The sequence below is a fragment of the Phaenicophaeus curvirostris genome, chromosome 1 (genome assembly GCF_032191515.1).
Source record: "Phaenicophaeus curvirostris isolate KB17595 chromosome 1, BPBGC_Pcur_1.0, whole genome shotgun sequence".
NCBI classification, from domain to species: domain Eukaryota; kingdom Metazoa; phylum Chordata; class Aves; order Cuculiformes; family Cuculidae; genus Phaenicophaeus; species Phaenicophaeus curvirostris.
Window position 1 is genome coordinate 41,441,986 of NC_091392.1, and position 21,569 is coordinate 41,463,554.

Genomic DNA, 21,569 nt, shown 5'->3' on the forward strand with positions numbered 1-21,569 from the left:
AATGGGTGGTCTTCCTGTATATTAAACTCAGAAGGGGTGTCTTTCCCACTGCTGTTTATCCTGTCACTTAGATTTAAATAAAACCAGCATTTTTATTCTGTGACCTGTCTGACTACAACTGGAACAGGTCCAGAGGAGGGCTGGAAAGATGATCAGAGGGCTGCAGCACCTCCCATATGAGGACAGGCTGAGAGAGTTGGGCTTGTTCAGCTTGGAGAAGGCTCTGAGGAGACTTTATACAGACTTTCCAGTATCTGAAGGGGCTACAGGAAAGCTGGGGAGGGACTGTTTACAAAGGCTTGTAGTGATAGGATTAGGGGCAGGGGCAGATTTAGACTAGGCATAAGGAAGAATTTCTTCACCATGAGGGTAGTGAGACACTGGAATGGGTTGCCCAGGGAAGCTGTGGCTGCCCCATCCCTGGAGATGTTCAAGGCCAGGTTGAACGGGGCCCAGGGCAGCCTGGTCTAGTGGAAGGTGACCCTGCCCATGGCAGGGGGGTTGGAACTAGACGATTTTTAAGGTAAACTAGTCTATGATTCTATGGAATGTTTTACCACAAAGGGAACTTCTAGCAAAAATCATCATAAAACCCCCAAAATCTGTGAAATCAAGGAGCTTTTAGAAAAATAAACCATCATAGAAGTCCCAAACTCTCAAATACTCATGAGCCTTTAGAAAAAATCATCATAAAGGCCTGGGTTCTCAAATACTCAGAAGGCAAATAGCAGCTATTTCACAAAAACCCCAGAAATTTTTTATCCCACATTCTTGTGAGAACTAAGATCACTCAATACCAACATGGGAAATTTTGAAGGAATGACCCGGCAATTGACCCGAGTAGCAACACTGACATGTTTCGTAACTTCAGTTGACGTGTTTCAAACAGTTTCATTTTCTATAAGGGTTTGTCTTGGGCTACTGAAGCCAAATTCTTACAACGCAGCGATAACGGGTTGGGACGCTGTTCAGCCATGAGCAAAAATGTGAATGGATTTTCTTCTCCCCTTCAACTCCTCCCCACAACTGCTCACAAACCAAAGGACAAATCTGATAAACTGGGTGAAAAAAGCATAGTTTGTCAGCAATCATTATCTGTTCTTTCAAAGGACTAAAAGAGCAACAACATCAATAGAGTAATATTGGTGAACACATGCTGTTTTATATTAAGGTTATCTTCAGAGCAAGTGTCTATGGCATGAATCATTGTACTAAGTTCACCAGCATTTGAGAACTCACATGTTTACCAAGCACTGTTTATCTAGCTAGAATTGAACAGTGCGGAAAATATGACAAATACAAATGCAAAATACCAATGCAATTCACATTCCACATGCACAGAAGCCACTCCACCACAGGCTTTTATTCTTGAGTGATTCCTTCATTCAGGATTCCTCCAACACACGCTGGCAAAACAGAGGGAATAGTGCTTCGGAACAGAAAACAACTAAAATTCTTCAGACTGGTTTAGATGATATTCTTGGATTATCTTCCTGTACTCTGAGGACAGTTATGTGGGGCGGGACCAATTTTCCTAAACACTTCAGTAAGAAAGTTTGGAATTTTAAAATGCTTAGTGAGGGGCTCACAGCAGCAGTGCTGGTGTTTGATGCCAAAAACGCAAATTAACACAACCAGCTGCAAGATGAGGTTTAGGAGGAACCTAAACCTCCTCTGGCCAAGAAGGACAAGCAAACTTCCCAGCAGCCAACATCCAGGCTTCCAGAATCAACTTTTCCCACTGCAACATCCATGCCTAACCTGGACAAAAAGCAACACCACCACAACCTGTCCTGTTCTGGGTTATGTCCTATGCAAATAACTGAAGTGCTCCAGTGATGAAATAAGAAGATAACCAGTCCTGCTTATTTGCTAATAGTTAAACTTTTACCATAGTAAGAATATCCCATCATTTCTACAAATGTTTTAGTCCAAGTTAAATCCCAAATTTGGTCCTTTTTATTTTTCTGTTCTTAATTTTTAAAATTAAATTTGTTCCTGCTAGGAAACATGTGTCTTAATAAATAATGAACAAGGTAGTAAAGATCTCAGTTTGTAGAAATAAACAAGAACCAGAACCCAAACAGAACTCACATTAGCCAATATTGCTGGTATAACCTTCAAAAATGTTGATGTCTCTATGACTTCAGCATGAACAAAAAAAGGAATGTATAATAAGTCAGGAGATTTTTATTGTAATTATTAGGATTCTACTTCAGTGTACAAAACCTGACATAGCAAATCTACCCCTAACAGCAGCTAATTCCCCCTAGAGCTTAATTACAAAATTGTTTAATCATTTTAACACCAAATGTTTCTGTGTCAAGGTAACGATTATGGTGATGGTATTAATGCATTCAAGGGGGAGCACACTGCCTACATAATAGCTTTTTTAATGATTTTGTTATAATTAATAGAGAAGAAATAAGGTTTCTAACAGCTTAGATGGTCGGGAGCTTTCCTAACTGTTACATTTGGACAAGGAGCCCTTTGCAGGCACCCCTGAACTCAGGGAGGTCTCTCTGCTGCTGCTGGCACCTTTCCTCCTCTCCCAGCCTCAAGAAGGGTTAAGCAGAGGCCGGGGCTCATCCCTGAACAAATATTTGACTTCTCATTCATAGCTGTGAGTAGAAATTGGGAGAGACGCATGAAAACTGAGCTACAGCTTGTTGTGTCTCCTAGAAAATGTAAAACAATCATAAACACAAGGAATGGAAGATCCTGAGGTTTAAACCCTTCCTTTCCACGACAGCATGGCTAATGCCCCCTAACAAGCCTCCTACTCAGCATGGGAAGGAGGTACCTGCAGAAGGAAAGGAACTTCACTGACGGTATGAGTCAGCAGGCCTGGACCCTTCACCTGCGGAGAAGATGACTTATGGGGATTGCAGGTGGAAGAGAAGGTGAGTAGGAGCCACAAGTGCATTCTCCACCTTCAATTGCAAGAACTAGGCTGACAGAAGCAAAACGAGCACAAGGTGACCATTCACCAGGCAGCAGAGAGTGGATGTGTGTCACTCCTTGTTAAAGGGTATCATGGCTGCACAGATACTGGGGTCTACGGGCATCTGGACAGGTGTCTGGAGGAGACTTCCATCGAGGGTCCTTGAAGGCTGGAACCAGGATGCTGGGTAGATGGTCCTCGAGTCTGGAACCACCTGGGCTGCTCTCATATTCACACAAATTTGCTCAAATGGATGTTGCCTGTCAGCTTTGCAACGGCAGGATTCACAGTTGTCCTACATCATCCACGCCACCACCTCAGTTTGATCAGCTATATCAACAGCTGCAGAACAGCAACACAAAAGCACTAAAAGGGCATGAACTTATTATTGCATACCCTAATTTGATAGCGATGCAGTCATGTGCCACCCTGATCCAGATCAAGTGCCACTGGACAACCAAGCAGTCACTTAGCATCACTACTGGTAGGACTTTGGGCTCATGAAAGCTTGAAACATTCCTGAGAGAAAATCCAGGAGCAGCCACCTCAGCTGTGCCTGTCACCTCTGCATTCTTCTCTGACCCTCACTGGCAGCTCCCACTTTGCTGAAGTCCAAGACCTTCTTCCCAACACCTTCCTGTGGACGGCACAGAAGGCATGCTTGGGCCAGTGATGCGGTGGATGCTGCCGCGTACACAGTGAGGTGATGGGAATCCAAGTGACAGGAGAAGACAAGTGATAGGACAAGAGGAGAATGGTCTCAAGTGGTGCCAGGGGAGGTTTGGATCAGATATTAACAAAAAATTTCTTTATTGAAAGAGTGGTGAGGCATTGGAACAGGCTGCCCAGGGAAGCAGTGGAGTCTCCATCCCTGGAGGTATTAAAGAAACATGTGGACGTGGCACTTCAGGGCATGGTTTAATTGGTAGGGTGGCGTTGGGCTGACAGCTGGACCCAATGATCTTAGAGGTCTTTTCCAACTTCAATGATTCTACGATGCCTTGGGGTTGCTGCAGCTCAGGGTGTTGTGGTGGGAAGACGGCAGGAAGCGAATGGTGAAGGTGTGGAAGGGAACCTCAGAGGTGATCCTCCCAACAGCTGCTGCAGGAGAGATAGAGCTGTGGGCAGAAGAAAAATGCCCCATTTTGGAGAGCTAGAATGGGAAGAAACCCCACACTGCCAGGGCACGGGGGGTGGGGGGATGTTGTGCTGCAGAAGGTACTCTGAATGAGATCCAGCAGCATTTGGGCTGTGGTGAAACCCAGAGCCACCATCCTGCAGGTGGTGAGTCAGGATAGGGCAGGAGGTGACACTAGAAGAGCACTGGAAAGTTCACCTCTGCCCAAACCTGCACAACCAGGCTTTTCCTTCACTCACTATTTTTCTTTCCTTAGTCTGATTTTAAACGGCATCACTCCTCCCACAAAATCCTAATGAAGAATCGCATCCTGGAGACCCGTGGAATGTTAGGAGGGGTTTGAAAGAAGGATTGTGTCCTGGAGACATGTGGAACGTTAGGAGGGGGCTGAAATAAGGATTGCATCCTGGAAACACATGGAATGTTAGGAGGGGTTTGAAAGAAGGATTGCGTTCTAGAGACATATGGAGCGTTAGGATGGAGTTGAAATAAGGGTTGTGCCCTGGAGACACACAGAATGTTAGAAGGGGTTTGACCATAGAATCATAGAATTATAGAATCACTAGGTTGGAAAGGACCCACTGGATCATCGAGTCCAACCATTTCTTCAATCATTAAACCATGCCACTCAGCACCTCATCCACCCGTGCCTTAAACACCTCCAGGGAAGGTGACTCAACCACCTCCCTGGGCAGCCTCTGCCAGTGCCCAGTGACCCTTTCTGTGAAAAATTTTTTCCTGATGTCCAGCCTAAACCTCCCCTGGCAGAGCTTGAGGTCATTCCCTCTTGTCCTGTCCCCTCTCACTTGGGAGAAGAAGCCAGCACCCTCCTCCCCACAATCTCCTCTCAGGCAGTTGTAGAGAGCAATGAGGTCTCCCCTCAGCCTCCTCTTCTCCAGGCTAAACAACCCCAGCTCTCTCAGCCGTTCCTCATAAGGCCTGTTCTCCAGCCCCCTCACCAGCTTCATTGCTCTTCTCTGGACTCGCTCCAGAGCCTCAACATCCTTCTTGTGGTGAGGGGCCCAGAACTGAACACAGGATTCAAGGAGCGGTCTCACCAGTGCCGAGTCCAGAGGGAGAACAACCTCCCTGGACCTGCTGGTCACGCCATTTCTGATCCAAGCCAAGATGCCATTGGCCTTCTTGGCCACCTGGGCACACTGCTGGTTCATGTTCAGTTGCTGTCAACCAACACCCCCAGGTCCCTCTCCTCCAGGCAGCTTTCTAGACAGACTTCTCCTAGTCTGTAGCACTGCACAGGGTTGTTGTGCCCCAAGTGCAGGACCCGGCATTTGGCCTTGCTTAAGCTCATTGGTCTCAGCCCAGCGGTCCAGCCTGTTCAGATCCCTTTGCAGAGCCTCCCTACCCTCCAGCAGATCCACTCTTCCACCCAGCTTAGTGTCGTCCACAAACTTGCTAAGGGTGCACTCGATGCCTTCATCCAGGTCATTGATAAAGACATTGAACAGGGCTGGACCCAGCACTGAGCCCTGGGGACACCACTTGTAACCGGCCTCCAGCTGGAGTTAATTCCATTTCTCACCACTCTCTGGGCCTGGCCATGCAACTAGTTTTCCACCCAGGCCAGTGAGCGCCTGTCCAGGCCAGAGGCTGACAATTTCTGACGCAGAATGCTGCGAGAATCCGGTCAAAACCTTAAAATACCATATCCCTATCGCACCCCTCTCTATCGTTCACACAGCTGATACTGTAAGGGCCGGGCAGATCACGCAGCCGGGCATCCCGCGAAGTAGGCGGGGCACCCAGCGGCGACCTGTACCCGCGCAAAAATTCATCTCACATTGGCAGTGAGGACCCGGGCGTCACCCCGGGTCGTTATTTTCCTTACTCATAAGTTTAAGGCATAACCAGTGCACTGCTTCCCCGCGGGAAGGGATCTGCGCGGCACCTATTTAGGTCAGGGTGAGCCGCGCCCCCTTGTAATTCAACACGATATGGTTTTAATCTTTCTTTCCCCTATCTATCACCCGCTCTCTTCCTTCTCTCATGCCGCATAACGGCTGCTACCGGCCGAAACGCGAGGGCGCGGGTCAGAACGTATGAAAATGAGCGGGGCCGGGGCGCCGCTATGGATTGTGGGACGCCCCGCCCCACCCCCTCCCGCGCGGGGGTGATGTCACTTCCGGGTCTCGCTGGCTGCGGCTGGTCGTTGGGCCCCGCGGCAAGATGGCGGACCTGTCTCTGGACGAGCTCATACGGAAGCGCGGCGTGACGCTGAAAGGGAGGTGAGCGGCCGGCAGCGCCGGGGCCCTGCCGCCTCCCCGGCTCTCCTCCGCTCTCCCCGCTGCCCCTTCCGTCCCGGGAGGGAGCGCCGCGGGCTGCCCCGGCCCCGCTCCCCGCTCCCTCCGTCGCCATTGGCTGAGGCGGCGCCGTGGGGGCCGATTGGCCGTCGACGCCGTCGCTCGGCGCTGGGCCCTGCGCCCCCCGTGCCCCGCCCGGGGTCCCGCCGCCTCACCGCTGCTTTACCCCGCCGCTTTCTGCTTCTCTTCCCCGCGCTGACCCCCTCTTCCCATCCCCCACCTCCCCCCGGTGCCCGCTGGAGCAAAGCCTGCAGGCTGGCCCGGCCTCGTCGCGGTTGTTGCCTGGGCCCTTGGAAGCTGTAGGGTGGTTAAGGATAACCTGAGGGGGTTGCCTGGAGTGTGGAGTGTGGTCCGTGGTTTTGTTCCAAGATTTCAGTCGTTTTCTTTGTAGGGCAGTGGTCTCCAGCGCGGGCTGGGCCGTTGACTCCGATGCAGCCGTTGGTAGTTATAGGGCTTCTCCTCTGGGTAGCTTTTTATCTTCCCTTTTGTCGTAGTCCCTTGATGCTTCCGTGGATTTCTTATCTGTTAGCCAAGTGTGCTCCTTTTTATAGAATCATTAAGGTTATAGAATCATAGAATCAAAAGATCTCAAAGACCATCAATTCCAGACATCAACACAACACCACCGTGCCTACTAAACCATACTCTGAAGCACCACATCTACGCATAAAAAACACCTGCAGAGATGGAGACTCCACCGCTTCCCTGGGCAGCCTGTTCCAATGCTTTAGTACTCTTTCAGTAAAGAAATTTTTCCTAATGTCCAGTCTAAACCTCCACTAGTGCAACTTGAGGCTATTTCCTGTCATCCTATCACTTTTCTTATCCTGTTACTTGTTTCGTTGTTGGTTTTTTGGTCTTGTTTTTTTTTTAATTTACTTTGTCTACATTTATATGTCTAGAGTAGTATTTTGAAAGTTACCTGCTAATGCGTAGTAGCAAAATATTCAAACACGTATTTAAATCCTAGTCTAGACAAGACCTTGGCTTTGTGCTTTCATTCATGTTATCCTGTGTATTTGGAACAGTCTTGTGCTGCTTAATATGCCAAGCACCTCCTTTGTCCTTTTTCAAATCCCTCCTTAACTCTGATTTCTTCCAGGAATTCTTCCTGCTTTTATTTGCTGAACAATAATCCCTTTGCAGCACTGTAAGAGTATTTGTGACTTGCATTTCTCTTGCTTGTTGTGTTCAGCTCACTTTATGAGATTTCTGAGGTAACAAACTTGAGTTTGTGAATAAACTGAATAAACTGAAATCATTATATCCGTGTTGTTCAGTAGCATAGATGAAAGTGCAGAAAAATCTTCACCTATAAAATTTACCAATCCAAAAAACGTTCAAGCCAGGATTTGGAATTATTGGAAGTGAATGAGATGTTTAAGATTCCCTTTTATCTTTGTGGCACAAAACGCATAGACAGTTAGTGCTTTAATGGGGTAAGCAGTTCTCTGCAGAAGAGAGTTGCTTATTAGCATAAATGCAAGTCTTAAGAGACGGTGTAATCTTCAGTCCAGAGTTTCTTAACCAGTGTCATTAGTTCATGTCATTAGCAGTTTTAACTAATTCTGGCTTAAATGCTGATATATATATATATTTCTGGGTTTGCTTTGACCTCTCTCATGCTCATTAAAAAGAGCCGCTCATCAGGCCTTTCTGTAGCACTCTAGCCAAATGCTTTCAACACAGCAAAATTAATGCTTTTTGCAAGGGAAGTCTTGTTCTGTGTCTGTTGCCTTACGGGTACTGTTAGTCTTCTCTGTTATTTTGGGTATTTTTTAATAAATGGTCCTCATAATACTGCTGTTTCTTCTAGCTCGAGCGCTCTGGCTGTATGAGAGAGAAGCCACAGGAGCTAGGTAACAAAATGGAACCCCAGTTCCATCTCTCCAGTTGCCTGGACACAGGAATGAGAGAGACAGAAGTGGGAGTTGAGTCTTCCATCTCTTTTTTTTTTTTTTTTTTTAATAGATCTCTTCACTGAAAATACGTGACTGTAAATATTCTTAAGATTGTAGGGTTAGATCAGGAAATGCTATACAGAGCTGTATAGCTTTATATTAGAAGAATTCAAATTGCTTCATCGTTTGAATTTGTCATGTTAGCCTGTTGAGCATTGCAACAAATTCTGTATATCTGCTTTTAGACTTTATGGTACAGAACAATATACATTTCAGTGTAACAGTTTATCTCCTGCCCAGCCTGGTTGGCAGCTGCACCTGGGCAGTTGTGATCCCAGATTCCCCTGAAAGGGAAAGGGGAATGAGAGAAGGAGATCTGGGGGTTGGAAACTAAAACATCTTTAACAAGACAATAATAATAAAAAGGAAAATAATAAAATATGTATATGCAAAATCTATGACTATATAGGTCACTGCTGATGCTGTAGGGCAGGCACTGGGAAAGTCCTGGGATAGACTCGGTGGCAGGTGGGAGCTGAATTCAGGAACTGGATTTAGAAACCCACAGATTGGGCTCAGAGGCAGACCAGGTCCTCACTGAATGCCAGTCATCGAATAAGAGACCTTGACCCTTGTGATTCCTCAGCTTCATACGAAGTATGATGTGTGTAGAATGGAGTACTCTAGTCAGTTCGTCTGCTGTCACGTGTCCTGTCTGCTCCTCCCTGCAGGTGTGACCCTTTCTCGCCCCTTTCACTGCAGCATCCATGGGCTTGAGGATGGCTTTGGTTTCTGTAGGAATAAGTATAAGCAATGGACTTTCTATATACCAGTGCCCCATTCCTTCAGTGATAATGATAAAATTTAAGTATTATCACTTACAGAGGCAGACTTTGTCTGGAAAATGTTGTTCACTTTCAGAAGCTGAAGTTACTTGGAAGAGGCTTAGGTGAAAAGTTAGAAAATCGGTTCTGCTTTAGCTCAAACCAGAACATTCAGAAAGCAGATGAAGCTACAGAAGCCCTCTGTAGCTTTTGTTAAATTTTAAAAAGCCAGCAGCAAGAATACTTTTTTTTTTTAAGTAACTTAACTGTTACATTTCTCTTGTCATTTTGACATCTTAATGAAAAAAAACACAGTGGAAAAAAGGAAACCTTAAAAAATGTTTAAAAAGAGGAACTGTATTTAAAAAACCTAGACAAGCTGTTTTCTTTTGGGGGAGATTTTGGAAAAGTGAGTCAGACCTGTAGCAAGAAGCTGGTTTCAGCTTTCACTACATAATGGGCTGCTTCTTAGTAATCTTGTGTACAAGTGCTGCCCTTTCTGTGGGTTGTTATCTTTCTGTGCTCAATATTGTGCTGATGATGTGCTTAAAAAGACAAGGCTGTTGTGTGCAGCCCTTCAGTTTGTTAGACTAGAGAAGAGTCAGCGATGTTAAAAAGTAATTTGACTGATAAGTGCTCTTGCTGGCTTTTAATCAGCTTTGAAACTGGTAGCTTTGAACTGAGATTGGTACTGGTGCTTGTACATCGTAAAATCCAAGCCTCCACCCTCCCATATATCTATCTGAACTTGCTGTCCAGAATTCTTGATCAGGTGTTGTTCCACATTTCCTCTGTATCAGAACATGTTACTGTATTACAAAAGATGCTTTAGCAGAGCTGTGGAGTCCTAAATATACAATGTCTTTTCTGCTTCTCTTTGTCTTCAGAGGTTTCCATAAAGTACCTACATATTGCTGATGATTTCTGTTTAAATGTGGTATGTGCTTAGGCCAGCTGAAGTCAGACCCTTCACTTAAGTTTGCAAATGTGAGCTTAAGGATGGATTTTGGAAATCAGTTCCTTAGCTGTTTACATACAAAGTAAAATCCGGCATAAAACAGCTTAGGAGCTCTACTGTTGCATTTGGACATCTAACCCAAGTGGATTTCTGTGCAGTAATAATGAGCTTTTGTTTGCGGCAACACAAATGCTTTTATTGATAACTATCACATCTTATAATGCCTGAAATGCTTTTTTTTCCCCCCCAGGCTTAATACAAGGCCAGTATTTGGAGGTGTACGGTCTCGCATTGGGGTACAGCAAAATAATCTAAACAGATCGCCACCACCAGCTGTCAGCTTCCAGCGGACATTTGATGCCCGACAGAAGATTGGACTCACTGATGCCCGACACAAACTGGGGGTTAAAGATGCCCGTGAAAAACTGGTTCAAAAGGACGCTCGGTTCAAAATCAAAGGGAAGATGCAGGATGCTCGGGAGATGTTGAATTCCCGTAAACAGCAAAGTGTTGCTGCTGAGAAGGTGACCAAAGTGGTGGATGCCAGAGAGAAAATCAGCTTAAAAAGGAGCACTCCGGCTACTATCAGCCCAACTATGGGGACAGTAAATCCAGCCATGAAAATCACCAAAACTATCCAAGTAGGTCAATCAAGCCACCTCCGAGCATCTCAGTTATTCTGTAGCAGTCCAGTAGGAATGATAGTACATGACTGTGTTTACAGTAGAAGCAATAGTGAAGTAGAACTTGTAGGGTGGCATTCAGAGCCTTTTGGGTGCCCTTGCAGCTGCTTGGGGCGTTTTGTAGAATCACAGCTTTCATTTAAATTTTCATTTGAATTTGGGGCCAGATAAACACTAAAGCAATGATCCTGTCAGCGTTAAAAGTATTTTGAATGGTTAAGTAGTCTCTTTCCTACCAAAAGACAAAGAAAAAGCATACTTTTTTGTCATTCTTACACAACCCTTCTTTGCAGTCAGATATGGTGAATTGTCCTGTCTAGGTAATCAGTTTATTCTAGTGCTGGGATAACCATTTAGAATATACAGCTAGGTTTGCATCTAAGGAGATCTGAAATGCAGTGAGTCCCCTTGCAGTTTCTGTTTCTACTTGTCTGGTTTCCAAGGAAGCCCTGGCTTCCAGGGAGTTGCCTGATGCCACGATGCATTCCTGCTGGGGCTGAAGATTTGTTTCAATTGCAGTCTGATCAGTCGATCACCCTAACCTGCTGATTTCCTTTGACAGTTTTCTAATTGCATTTTGCTGTGTGTGCAGTAGTTTGATTCTTGGCAAACTTCTCTGAGAAATGGCTATTATTGAGCTATATGTGTGATAGGTACTGTGGGCAGAGTCAGAAGAGAAGCTTCCAGACTGTCAGGATTGTTTTTTGAGGAATGGTTTTGTTGCTCACCTCTACAAGACATAACTGAAGTTCCCAGCCTACGTCTTTCATTTTCCTTCTCCCAAGGATCAACAGGGTGCTTACACTTACCCAGAAAATCTCCTGTTCTCATAAATTTGAAAGCTTAGATGAGTCTGCTTTCTTGTTCAGCTCTGGGTTTTGCTCAGGAGTATGAAACGTATTTCTCCTGTAAATGAGCCTAGGAAGTTTCCTATTACTCTGCAGGTTTCCTGCCAGGCTGACCTAAGAAAGAGAAAGGGCTCTTGTGGCAGTAAGAAGGGCTAATCACAGAGCAATAGAGCAGTCTGTTCAGTCGGCTTTAATCAGTAGGGTAATTAGTACTCATGCTGTACTTCTAAGCCAAATCACCACCATCAGCCATTAGGAGTTGAATGTTTTCTGTAAAGTTTCCAAGAGATAAAATGTTTTCCAGAATCTTGGTTCAGTAGTGATGTTCTCTGACCTGTTTTTTTTAAGACTTGGTTTGACCTATAATACTTCCTTTCTGTTTTAGACAGCATAGTGCAAGAAAAATATTGTAGAATATAATGGTGATGTAGACAAAACCCAAAACTGTGCACATGAGCAATTAACTAATTTTTTTTTTTGAAGATTGATACCAGAATCTCCAATTGCCCACAGCCCTTCTCTCTTCCCACATGTGGGAATAGAGTCAGACTAGAGTACCTTGATCCAAGATGCAGCACGCAGCTCTAATGTCCTCTGCCATGCTCTTGTTTCTCCTAAAGGAAGGTAAAAAGTCTTGAAACCCACAGAATTTCCATAGTTCTGCTGGTGTTTCCATAGGACAGGTACCTTTGCTTCTGAATCATTTAGCAAATTGAAACTTGAGGGTGCTGTGGTATGAGTTACAGTTTGGAGAAAATGCGGATCTGAAGATTTTACTGCCTGTGTGGAGTATTTTTGTAAGAAGATCCATTCTTGTCTGTAATGAGCAACTTCCAGCTTTTTGAAAAACAAAAGGGCATTTTTGAGGGAGTTGCTGCTTGATTTGCATTGTTGATTAGTGTAGCTACATTCCAGCTCTAGTGTGAAGGGGTATTATACACTTGTTTTATATGGAGCTGAACAAAATTGTGTCTTGTCCCAGCTTGTTGAGTTTGATGGAAATGGGTACCTGTGGTTCCCTGTAGCGTTAAAGAAGAGAAGCTTACTTACTGATTTACCCCATTCATGGTTTCAAACTGTCAGAAATATAGATGTAGTCAGTGCCGACAGGGCTGGCATTATGTCCCCTTCCCACTAATCTTAGACTAAAACCAAAATAATGTAAATCGGTTTCTCTGCAAGGCCCTAGGTTTTAATTTCTTCAGTTCAGCAAAGCTGCCTCATACTGAACATATCACAGGAAACATAAGCGTTACCTAAAAGCGTATAGTGATAATATGTTTCAAGACCCAGGAGAGTGAATTTCATTTAAGTGGTCCCAGGGTATCAACTGAGATCTCTGATCTTCAGAAATGGGGATGTGATGGACTGTGGTGTTTAATGCTTTGCTTCTTTCTCAAACTGTAGCAGAAGGCTCCAGTTCCTGGACAGTCTCATCCCCCGGGAATGAGGATCAATGTAGTGAACAACCATACACACAAACAGGTGTGTGCCTGCTCTCTGTTCTTTGCTTGTTACTTTTCGGGAGAAGGAAGATGTTCATAAACATTGGCAGGTTCAAAGAAAACTAAGTAGGAAAGAAAAGTAGTTTGGAAGCTCTCCAACAGCTTAGCTCCGTCTTCTTGCATGGTTAAGATGGTTTCATGGTAATTGAGGTTTTCATGTAATCAGATTGATCTCGATTCCTTGTGTATTGCATGAATGTGAAGAACTTATTCCCAGTTTTTATCTGTATGTGCTGCGTGTTTTTTCTAGAGACTGTGACCTTTAGCTCTGGTGTCTTTCTGTAAATTTCTCAGTGACATCAGATCAGATCAGATTGCCAGTTATTTTGATTCACCATCCTGCCAGCCTCTTCAGGGAATGGATGTGATTGTACTTGGTCAAATAAATGCTTTACAGTGAGGTGGGAGAGGGTATAACCTTCCTTGGGAAATCCCAGCTGTGAGTGTCCACTGGAAACCTGTTATATAACCTGAGTTATACTGGTGTTAACTGGTATTTTGGTGTATTTTCAAAGTTGCCACATTCCTTAGCAAGCAGACTTTGAGGAAAACCCTAAAATTTGTGCTGTCTCTTCTGGGATCGATTTTAAAGGCCTTGGTCATGGCCACCAGCCATTCAGCCCCCACACTGCCTTGGGAGCTTTCAGAGATGAGTTAATTTTGTTTAATAATTTTTGTTATTCTATTTTGTATATGTGTATGCATGAAGTATTACATGGAGTATTGGAAAACTGACATTCACAATATCATATCCTGGGAGGGGTTTTTTTGTCCTTGATTATGGTAACTTTTAGCTATCTGTATATTTTACCTTTACACTGGCCTGCTGCCCTCACCTATCCTGGATGCTGTCACTTAAGGAAGTGTCTTTGTTATTCTGACCTTATCAGTATAAGCCTCGAATCCATTTCACTCATCTCAAACTCAAGTCCATTGTCCTGATGGCTAGCATTTTCTGCAGTTCTTTTCTTTTATGCACAATTATCATCTGTTTGACCATCCCTTTTGTTATTGCCCTTCATAGCATGTCTGTGATTTGAACTAATTTCCTGTTCGTTAATCAGAATCTTGCCGACTCTGAAAGCCCACTCATTTTGCAAGCTGCCATTGCTAGTCCCTCCCTTTTTCTTTACCTTTCTGCTGAATTAATGGTGAGCTGTTTTGAGTTGTGACTTCTTGTGTTCTTGGCAGTGCCATATGTGTGTCGACTTTTTCTTAACGTTATTTAGAGTCTATGAAAAAGTATTTGTGTAGGAGTTTGCCTCAGTAGCGTAAGGCAGGTCTATGAGCATTAAGTTGAACTGGAAAATTAATTATTCATTCAGTAAACCTCCTAGCACAGTGTTTTCTAGTGCCAGCCAGATATGTACTGTGCTGAGGAAAGCAGGCTATTCAAGAGGAACGTTCAGTTCGGATGTATTCGCAGGCGCCTGCTTTATTTTAAAAAAACTAATTAAAAGTCATATGCACAGGCTTCAACTTTAAAGGCTGCAGGTTGCTAAAAAGTAAGGCACTGAGGCTTTATTCCATTAATGTGGTTACCTCAGTTGTGATGAAGTCTAGGGATTAGAGAGGTCTGTGTGGTTTCAGTACACCTAGGGAAGCAGCTTCCCTGTTACATTTCCAGAAATGAAGTTTGATAATTTTTACACTCATGTTCTGAAATGGACTCACATACCTTCAATGCAAGGTACTGTGCTGAAGTATCTGCATGTCCCCAGGAGTGAAGTTTAGTGTACTCACGTTCATTACCTGAAGAAGGCTGATGGAAAGGAAAAACTCCTTATTCTGGAAATGACGTCTACATTAAATCTACCTGCTTGTGAACCTTTAATTACTTTGCTTCTCTTCAGGGTCTGTATGACATGGAAGATGATGATGACAACATCTCTCCCGTTAGTAGCAAACAGATGAAGATCACCACCACAAACAGTTTCCTGCACAATGCGGTAAGGGATTATTCGAATGGTCCCCACTACACCATGTTCACACTGGATGAACAATCAGGCTGCATATTTACAGAGCTTATGTTCTTTAAAGTGTGTAAATAATGCTTTCTCCTGAAATATTTGCTCTTCACCTCGCCCTTTTCCATTTGTGCCAATGCTTCTAGTGTGTTTTTCTGTGACAGAAACCCTTTTGTGCTCGCTGTAGTTTTATATGCCTTTTGCAGCCAGAATGCGTGCTTTCTCCCTTGCTGGCAGGTTGCTGCTGCATGTTAGCTCTTGACTTTTTTCTTGTTGGGGAATTGCTTTGAACCAGTCTCATTATTGTTTGAGCCGGCAAGCTAGGGAAGCTTTCTGCTGCTTCTGGAGGCTGGACATCAAAGCACGAAATCCCTTGCCATGCCAAATCTTAGTTGGCGGTTTAGGGAGTACTGATGCTCTGGAGAAGATAGGATTTCAGCACAGGCAAATGTGAGGTCCTGCTCTTGGGATGAGATAACCCTTTAACTTAAGCTAAGAGCTGACTGGCTAGAAAGCAGCTTTGTAGGAAACAGCCTGGGGGTCCTGCCCGGTCGTATACTAAGAATGAATTAGCAGCAAATGTGTTGTAGCAAAAGAAACTCGAGTTAGGTATAGGAGGAGAGTTGTGTAATGCTCAGGGTGTCCGGCCTAGGAACCCAAAGAGGTTGTGAAATTGCCATTCTCCAAGGTATTCGGAGTTTTGCAGACAAGGCCCTGAGCCAACCTGATGAGTGTTTGAAGTTAGTCATGTTTCAGACATCAGGTCTGGAAATGGGTTTGTCCTATATTATTCTGTAGCTCTGAGAAAGCAAATTAATGTGGTTTTACCATCATGCAAGCAGTTCAGTGGAATGATTATCTCATGGTTTTTTTGGTTTGGTTTGTTTTTTTTTTCTCGTGTAGCTGTTCAGAATAGAGTTCCTGGCCATTTGTGATGCTTCAAGTCAGCCTTATGGGGTTTAGTTTCTGTGTTCACAGCAGCTGCCAAGCACCTTTTTTATTCTGGCTCTAAACACCCCAGGTAGTTCCAGCTAGGAGGGTTACACTCCACCTCTTTGCATGCCCTAGCTTGGTGTTTCTGAAGAAGGATTGCTGTTTGTACTAGGGCAGCTCAATCTTATTGTTAATGAGCAATCTTTTCCTATACTTTGTAAAGTACTTGAAAATCTTCGGATAAAAGGAGCTTTTCAAATTCAGATCACACTGGCAAAGTTCATTTAAGAAGAATGTGAAACTAAAAACTGCTTGTTAGTGAGGGAAGTGCTCTTTTGGGATAGAGGCATGCCCAGAAACTGTGGTTGATTTTTGTCTCAGAGCTGAAAGTCTCCAGCAGTGTAGTGGTTTTGACACTAGGAAGAACATGGAGTTCTAATGCACACTAGTAATGCTCTCCTCCTGTTGAAGGGAAGGGGTGATTCTTGTGGCCTGCAGGTCTTACAGATACTTTATTCTTTCTTCCTGTAGACTGGGCTGAGTGGCAATAAATTCTCTCTGTCCAAGACTGTTCCCCTTACTAAAGTGGTCCAGAATGATACGTACACAGCTCCACCTACACCTCCCTCTCCTATGCGGACAAAGGCCTTGACAAACATGTCCCGGACCTTAGTGACAAAGGAGGAGCCTCCAAAAGAACCAGCACCTGTTGAGGTGAGCTCAGGGAAGTGGGAGATGCTCTTTATAGAAGTCTCAGACCTGCTGCTCATTGGTTATGCAAGCAGCTCATATCTACCTGCCTTCCACCATTATTTCTGGGACTCCATCAAGCTTATCCTAATAACTGCAACCTGTGTCCCAGGAATTTGAAACTTGTCTAAACATCGTTTTCTTCAGCGTTTGAGAAACTGGGAATTGTCAGTTGGTACATACTGCTTCTCTCATTTTTTTTTATCTAGCATGAGAGCACATGATCCTGGAGGAACCTGTGTTACAGGAAGGTGGCAATTGTTTAGACACCCCTTGGAGGCTTCCAAGTCCCTAGGAATAATGTTTAACATTGCTAGTTACATTGTTTCCATCTGGTGCAGTTAGTAAGGAGGAAAAAAGGGTTCTTCCATATACAGTTTCTTGCTGTCCACAGCTAGTGGTTTAACTCCAGCTGCCAACTGTGGTGCAGCTGCTTGTGTGTTCCTTCCCCTCTCTTGTGGTGTGAGGGAGGAGAATTGGAAAGAAAAAAAGGTGAAACTTGTGGATTAGGATAAAGACAGTTTAATAGGGCAGCGAAGGAAGAGAAAAAAGGTAAGAATATACAAAATAAGTGATGCGTAATATAGTTGTTCACCACCTGGTGGCCAATGCCCAGCCCATTTCTGAGCATCAAGTCTAGACCCCTAGCCAACTCCCCCTAGTTTATATACTGGGCACAATGTTATATGGTATGGGATAGCTTGGGTCTTCTGTTCTGGATGTGCTCCCTCCCAGCTTCTTGTGAACCTGCCCCTGGGAGAGCATGGGAAGCTGAGAAGTCCTTGACTTAGAACAAGCACTGCTTAGCAACAACTAAGAACATCAATGTGTTGTCAACATCGTTCTTCTGTTAAATCCAAACCACAGCACTATACCAGCTACTTGGAAGAAAATTAACTCAATCTCAGCCAAAACCAAGGTGCCACACACGACTTCTCAGGGAATTTATAGACAAACTGTATGGAATTGCTTTGCCAAACTGCCTGATGTTGGGTACAGGTAACCCACCAGGTGTTCCCGGTCATGTTGAGTTCAGCACGCTCTTGAGGGACTGGAGCTGTGGTTTGGGTGGTGTGGTTGGTGTGGAGGGGGGCAGAGACAAGTGCTTAAGAGCGTGGGCATGACCAGAGAGTACTGTGTATGTATGCAGGTTAAGTTAGTGTTGTACACGGGAATAAAGAGAAAAGTTACTTCAGAGATGAATTAGCATGGAAAAGGGGCTCCTTTTCACTGGATAGCCTGGGCTTTTGTAAGCAGTGATAGTTCCTGTTACTTGCTGTACCTCTCGCCTTTCTGTATATGTACAGACCTTCCCAGACATCCCTTTAGTGACTTTTTATAATGCTGTCTCTGTTGTGCTGTTTTGTCTGGTGCATTTCTGACCTTTATGTGATGCATTTGTTTGTGTTGGCAGCTGGCGTTCAGTCCTTTGGAAGGCACGAAGATGACCGTAAACAATCTGCATCCTCGAGTCACAGAAGAAGACATTGTTGTGAGTGTTGCTTACTGCTGGACTGTGGATGAGTGAAGCTTCCTTCACTTAACCTACCTTTTTTGATAAATCACTTGATTTACAGTGAATGCCGTGAAGGGGGATATGATGTGGGTTTCCTTTCCTTGCAAAAACTTTGAGCTCCTGTTTTTTTGTGTTGTTTTGTTCACATTTTTTTTTAAAAATTTAAGAAGTTGAAACACAGTACAATTTCTAGGGTGTACAGAGACACAGTGTCACCTAGAGTTCATGCCAAATCATACCTTTGATGTTGTCCCCAAACTTACGCCCCTATCTAATAGTCGCTTCCGTTCTCAGTAGTTTGAGAATGAGCCTGATCTTTATGTGACAAATGGTATAAGACGCTTGCCTTGAACTTTTCTGCTTGTGTTGGTAGCAGTAAGAAGCTTTGTGCAACCTGTATTACTAATGCCAAGTACTCATACCGCAGCAAACACAAAATAAGACAAGTGGCAAGATTCTGCGATGTATTTACTAAGCAGAGTGGATGGTGCAATTAGGAAATGAAGCCTTTCTCACTCTGTCTTGGGTTGAGGTGGTACCTTTGATGTGACCCTAGTCCTGACTACCTGTCTGTCCTCAGGAGTTGTTCTGTGTGTGCGGCGCTCTGAAGCGAGCCCGGCTGGTGCACCCTGGAGTGGCGGAGGTAGTGTTTGTGAAGAAAGAAGATGCTATCACAGCATATAAGAAATACAACAACAGGTGCTTAGATGGTAAGTTTGAGGCCAGAGTTGCATTTAGGATGGATAAGTCAACAGCCACTTTTCTCCTTCAGCAGAGTTTAAAAGCATCTCACATGCTCCTATGCTTCCAAGAGAGAGGAGATGCCAGAAAATCAGTTCAAGAGATCTACGATGTAATACGCTCCTGTGTAACCAGCACAGTTTGTTTAAGAGAAATTCAGAAAAGTCTTCTCCTGGAAAGAGAATGCTAAAGCTAGAAGCAGGGTCCCAGTGATTCTACTGGTCTGACTTCCAGATTACATTTCTTTTGTTTCTAATCTAGTGGGAAAAGCTAGATGGTGGTCCTTAGGGAAGTTTTTACCAGCTTGCAGAAGAGCTGTTTGCAAAATACAAGTAAAGCTAATATTTGCAAAACTTTCAAGGCGTAGTCAGAGACATTTTGAATCAGACTTGTAAAACGATTAGTATTGACTTCTCCATAAATTCTGAACAGTGCAATTGTTGATCTGAATCCACCTGTAATGTTGCTATAGGCTGAAATTAGCTATTAATTTTGGTCTGGAAATAGATGCTTTTACTTTCTCTAGATGAGCGATATGTTAAGAATGTGAGATGAGCAGCAGCTGAAAATGGGAGATTCTGTTCTCTTTCTGCTGTGGGTTTTTATCTGTATGTAATTTCTTAATTAGTGAGTCTTTGTATTGCACTGAGTGTTTCAGTGGCTCTTCGTGTTACCGTGATTTTGCAACAGAAGATGCTTCAGCTGTTCTTTCTGATGTTTCCCCCGCATGCGGAACTCTGTTGCTTGCAATGATGTCTGATTATTTCTGAGGTCTTGCCCTGCCACAGTTCTTTTACAAGGAGTTTTTTATTGTGTGTGTTTAGGTCAACCAATGAAATGCAATCTTCACATGAATGGGAATGTCATCACCTCAGACCAGCCGATATTGCTGTAAGTGTCCTTTGGGTGGGGGAAGAATCAAACACATTTGCAGGTTCTGTTTTGAGGAGGACCTGAGGGAAAGGAGTAGGAAGCCTTGTGAGAAGCACTCACAATTTGAATAGGTAAACTGAGGCACGTGCCTTGTAAAGCAGTGTTATTTAGAATTTATTCATGATTGCCATTGCGGGAACATCTCCTTCTGGCAAGGAGAGCGCTCACTTTGTCAAAAAAACCTCGGGTTTTTATACCATTTCTTTTAAGGCAAGACTACCCTCTCACTAAATTTACAACCTATCCCAAAACTGTTACTATGTTGTTACCAGGTTGAATTTTCCATAGTAGATTTCTTGGCCCAACCTGTTTTTTATAAGTTCCTAAGCACATCTTGTACTGTACCAGAAGGCAGTATTTCTTACATTATCTTATCTATTTATTTCTCTGAACTATCTGTTCAGCAATTTCTTAGTGAAAAACAAATTATGAATCCACAGTTTGCAAGAAGGTTGTAAGTTCAGTTCAGCAAAGCCCTACATCTTAATGCTAAAACTTCCATTTTGTAACACAAAATAGCCTCTCACAGACTGCTGGCTAATTATTGTCCCATGAATATTCTCCTTCTCTTCCTCTCTGCGGCACTCTGTGTTGAACTGAGTGCAGTATAGCTTGACTCCATGGTGTTCACAACCCTGAAGCTTAAAACAAGTCTGAGATGAGCAAATTTTCTTTTGAGGAAAGCATATTTAAAACCTCTGTCTCTCGTACTGGGAAAGGGGCAACACCAAGAACAGTAAATGCAGACATAGTGTTAAATTCTGTTTTATAATGAGAGGTTGAATACTGCTGTTTTTCAATTTTCCAGCCGATTGAGTGATACCCCTTCAGTGAAGAAGGAAGGGGAACCACGCCGGTCAAGTGCAAGCGCCTCCTCAAATCCCCCAGCTGAGGTGGACCCTGACACTATCTTGAAGGCACTCTTCAAATCCTCAGGGGTCTCTGCCTCTGTGCAACCCACAGAATTCAAAATTAAACTCTGAGGAGGTGAAGTGAACAGTGGACTGGAACACTCATTTAAGTTGGAGAATGAAAAAAGTGCAGGAGTGCAGATATTATTTGCATTTGCCTGCCTTGAATTTTTTTGTTTTCTATGTTTGCTACCTTACTGTACAATAGTGTTTCCTCTTGTGTGTGTACTTTCTGTTTTCATAGTTGGAGTTTTCTTCCATGATTTTTTTTTTTCTGAAAGAATAACCTCCCCCTTCTGCCACTAATGTATTACCAAGCATATACCATGTAACTCCCTCCTTTATTCCAAAGCCCCTAGTGGCCATTAAAAATGCACATAGCCTTTGAGGGAAGGAGTGGTGATCTCCTCCTCTTTTCTTCTGATTGACCTTTTTACTAAAAGGTGCATCCCCTTGATTATCAGCAGGCAAGAACACCACGTGGTTTCTGAAATGGCTGTGCTGGGTACCAAGTCAGATGTGACTCCATACAGGAAGCACCATTTTTTATCTTTGACTTGTATGTGTTTGGTGACAGATGACTTCATTCTGGCTGTTGGATGACTTTCTGTGACATGGAGAAGTTTGAAAACCTGAGCTTCCTGCTGTGTATACAAACCAACAGAGGCTTCAGGCAAAAAAAGGGTGTATGCACAA

At 43.9% G+C, this 21,569-nt stretch overlaps 1 protein-coding gene and 1 non-coding gene across 3 annotated transcripts; one reads left to right on the top strand and one right to left on the bottom strand.

The window, feature by feature from the left end:
* Window positions 1-5,800: 5,800 nt before the first annotated feature.
* On the bottom strand, window positions 5,801-5,948 carry LOC138716890 (U12 minor spliceosomal RNA). The gene has a single exon (XR_011336759.1). It is a non-coding gene; the product is annotated as a U12 minor spliceosomal RNA (small nuclear RNA).
* Window positions 5,949-6,219: 271 nt separating this feature from the next.
* On the top strand, window positions 6,220-21,569 carry POLDIP3 (DNA polymerase delta interacting protein 3). Of its 2 annotated transcripts, none has more exons than XM_069854847.1 (9): window positions 6,220-6,328; window positions 10,337-10,727; window positions 13,025-13,102; window positions 14,976-15,071; window positions 16,554-16,736; window positions 18,187-18,264; window positions 18,869-18,998; window positions 19,854-19,920; window positions 20,771-21,569. In XM_069854847.1, the coding sequence occupies exons 1-9, from the start codon at window positions 6,270-6,272 to the stop codon at window positions 20,943-20,945; spliced, it is 1,257 nt and encodes a 418-aa protein (XP_069710948.1). In that variant the 5' UTR covers window positions 6,220-6,269; the 3' UTR covers window positions 20,946-21,569. The 2 variants fall into 2 exon arrangements, with proteins under 2 accessions (XP_069710948.1, XP_069710952.1); XM_069854851.1 differs by having other exon boundaries at window positions 13,028-13,102.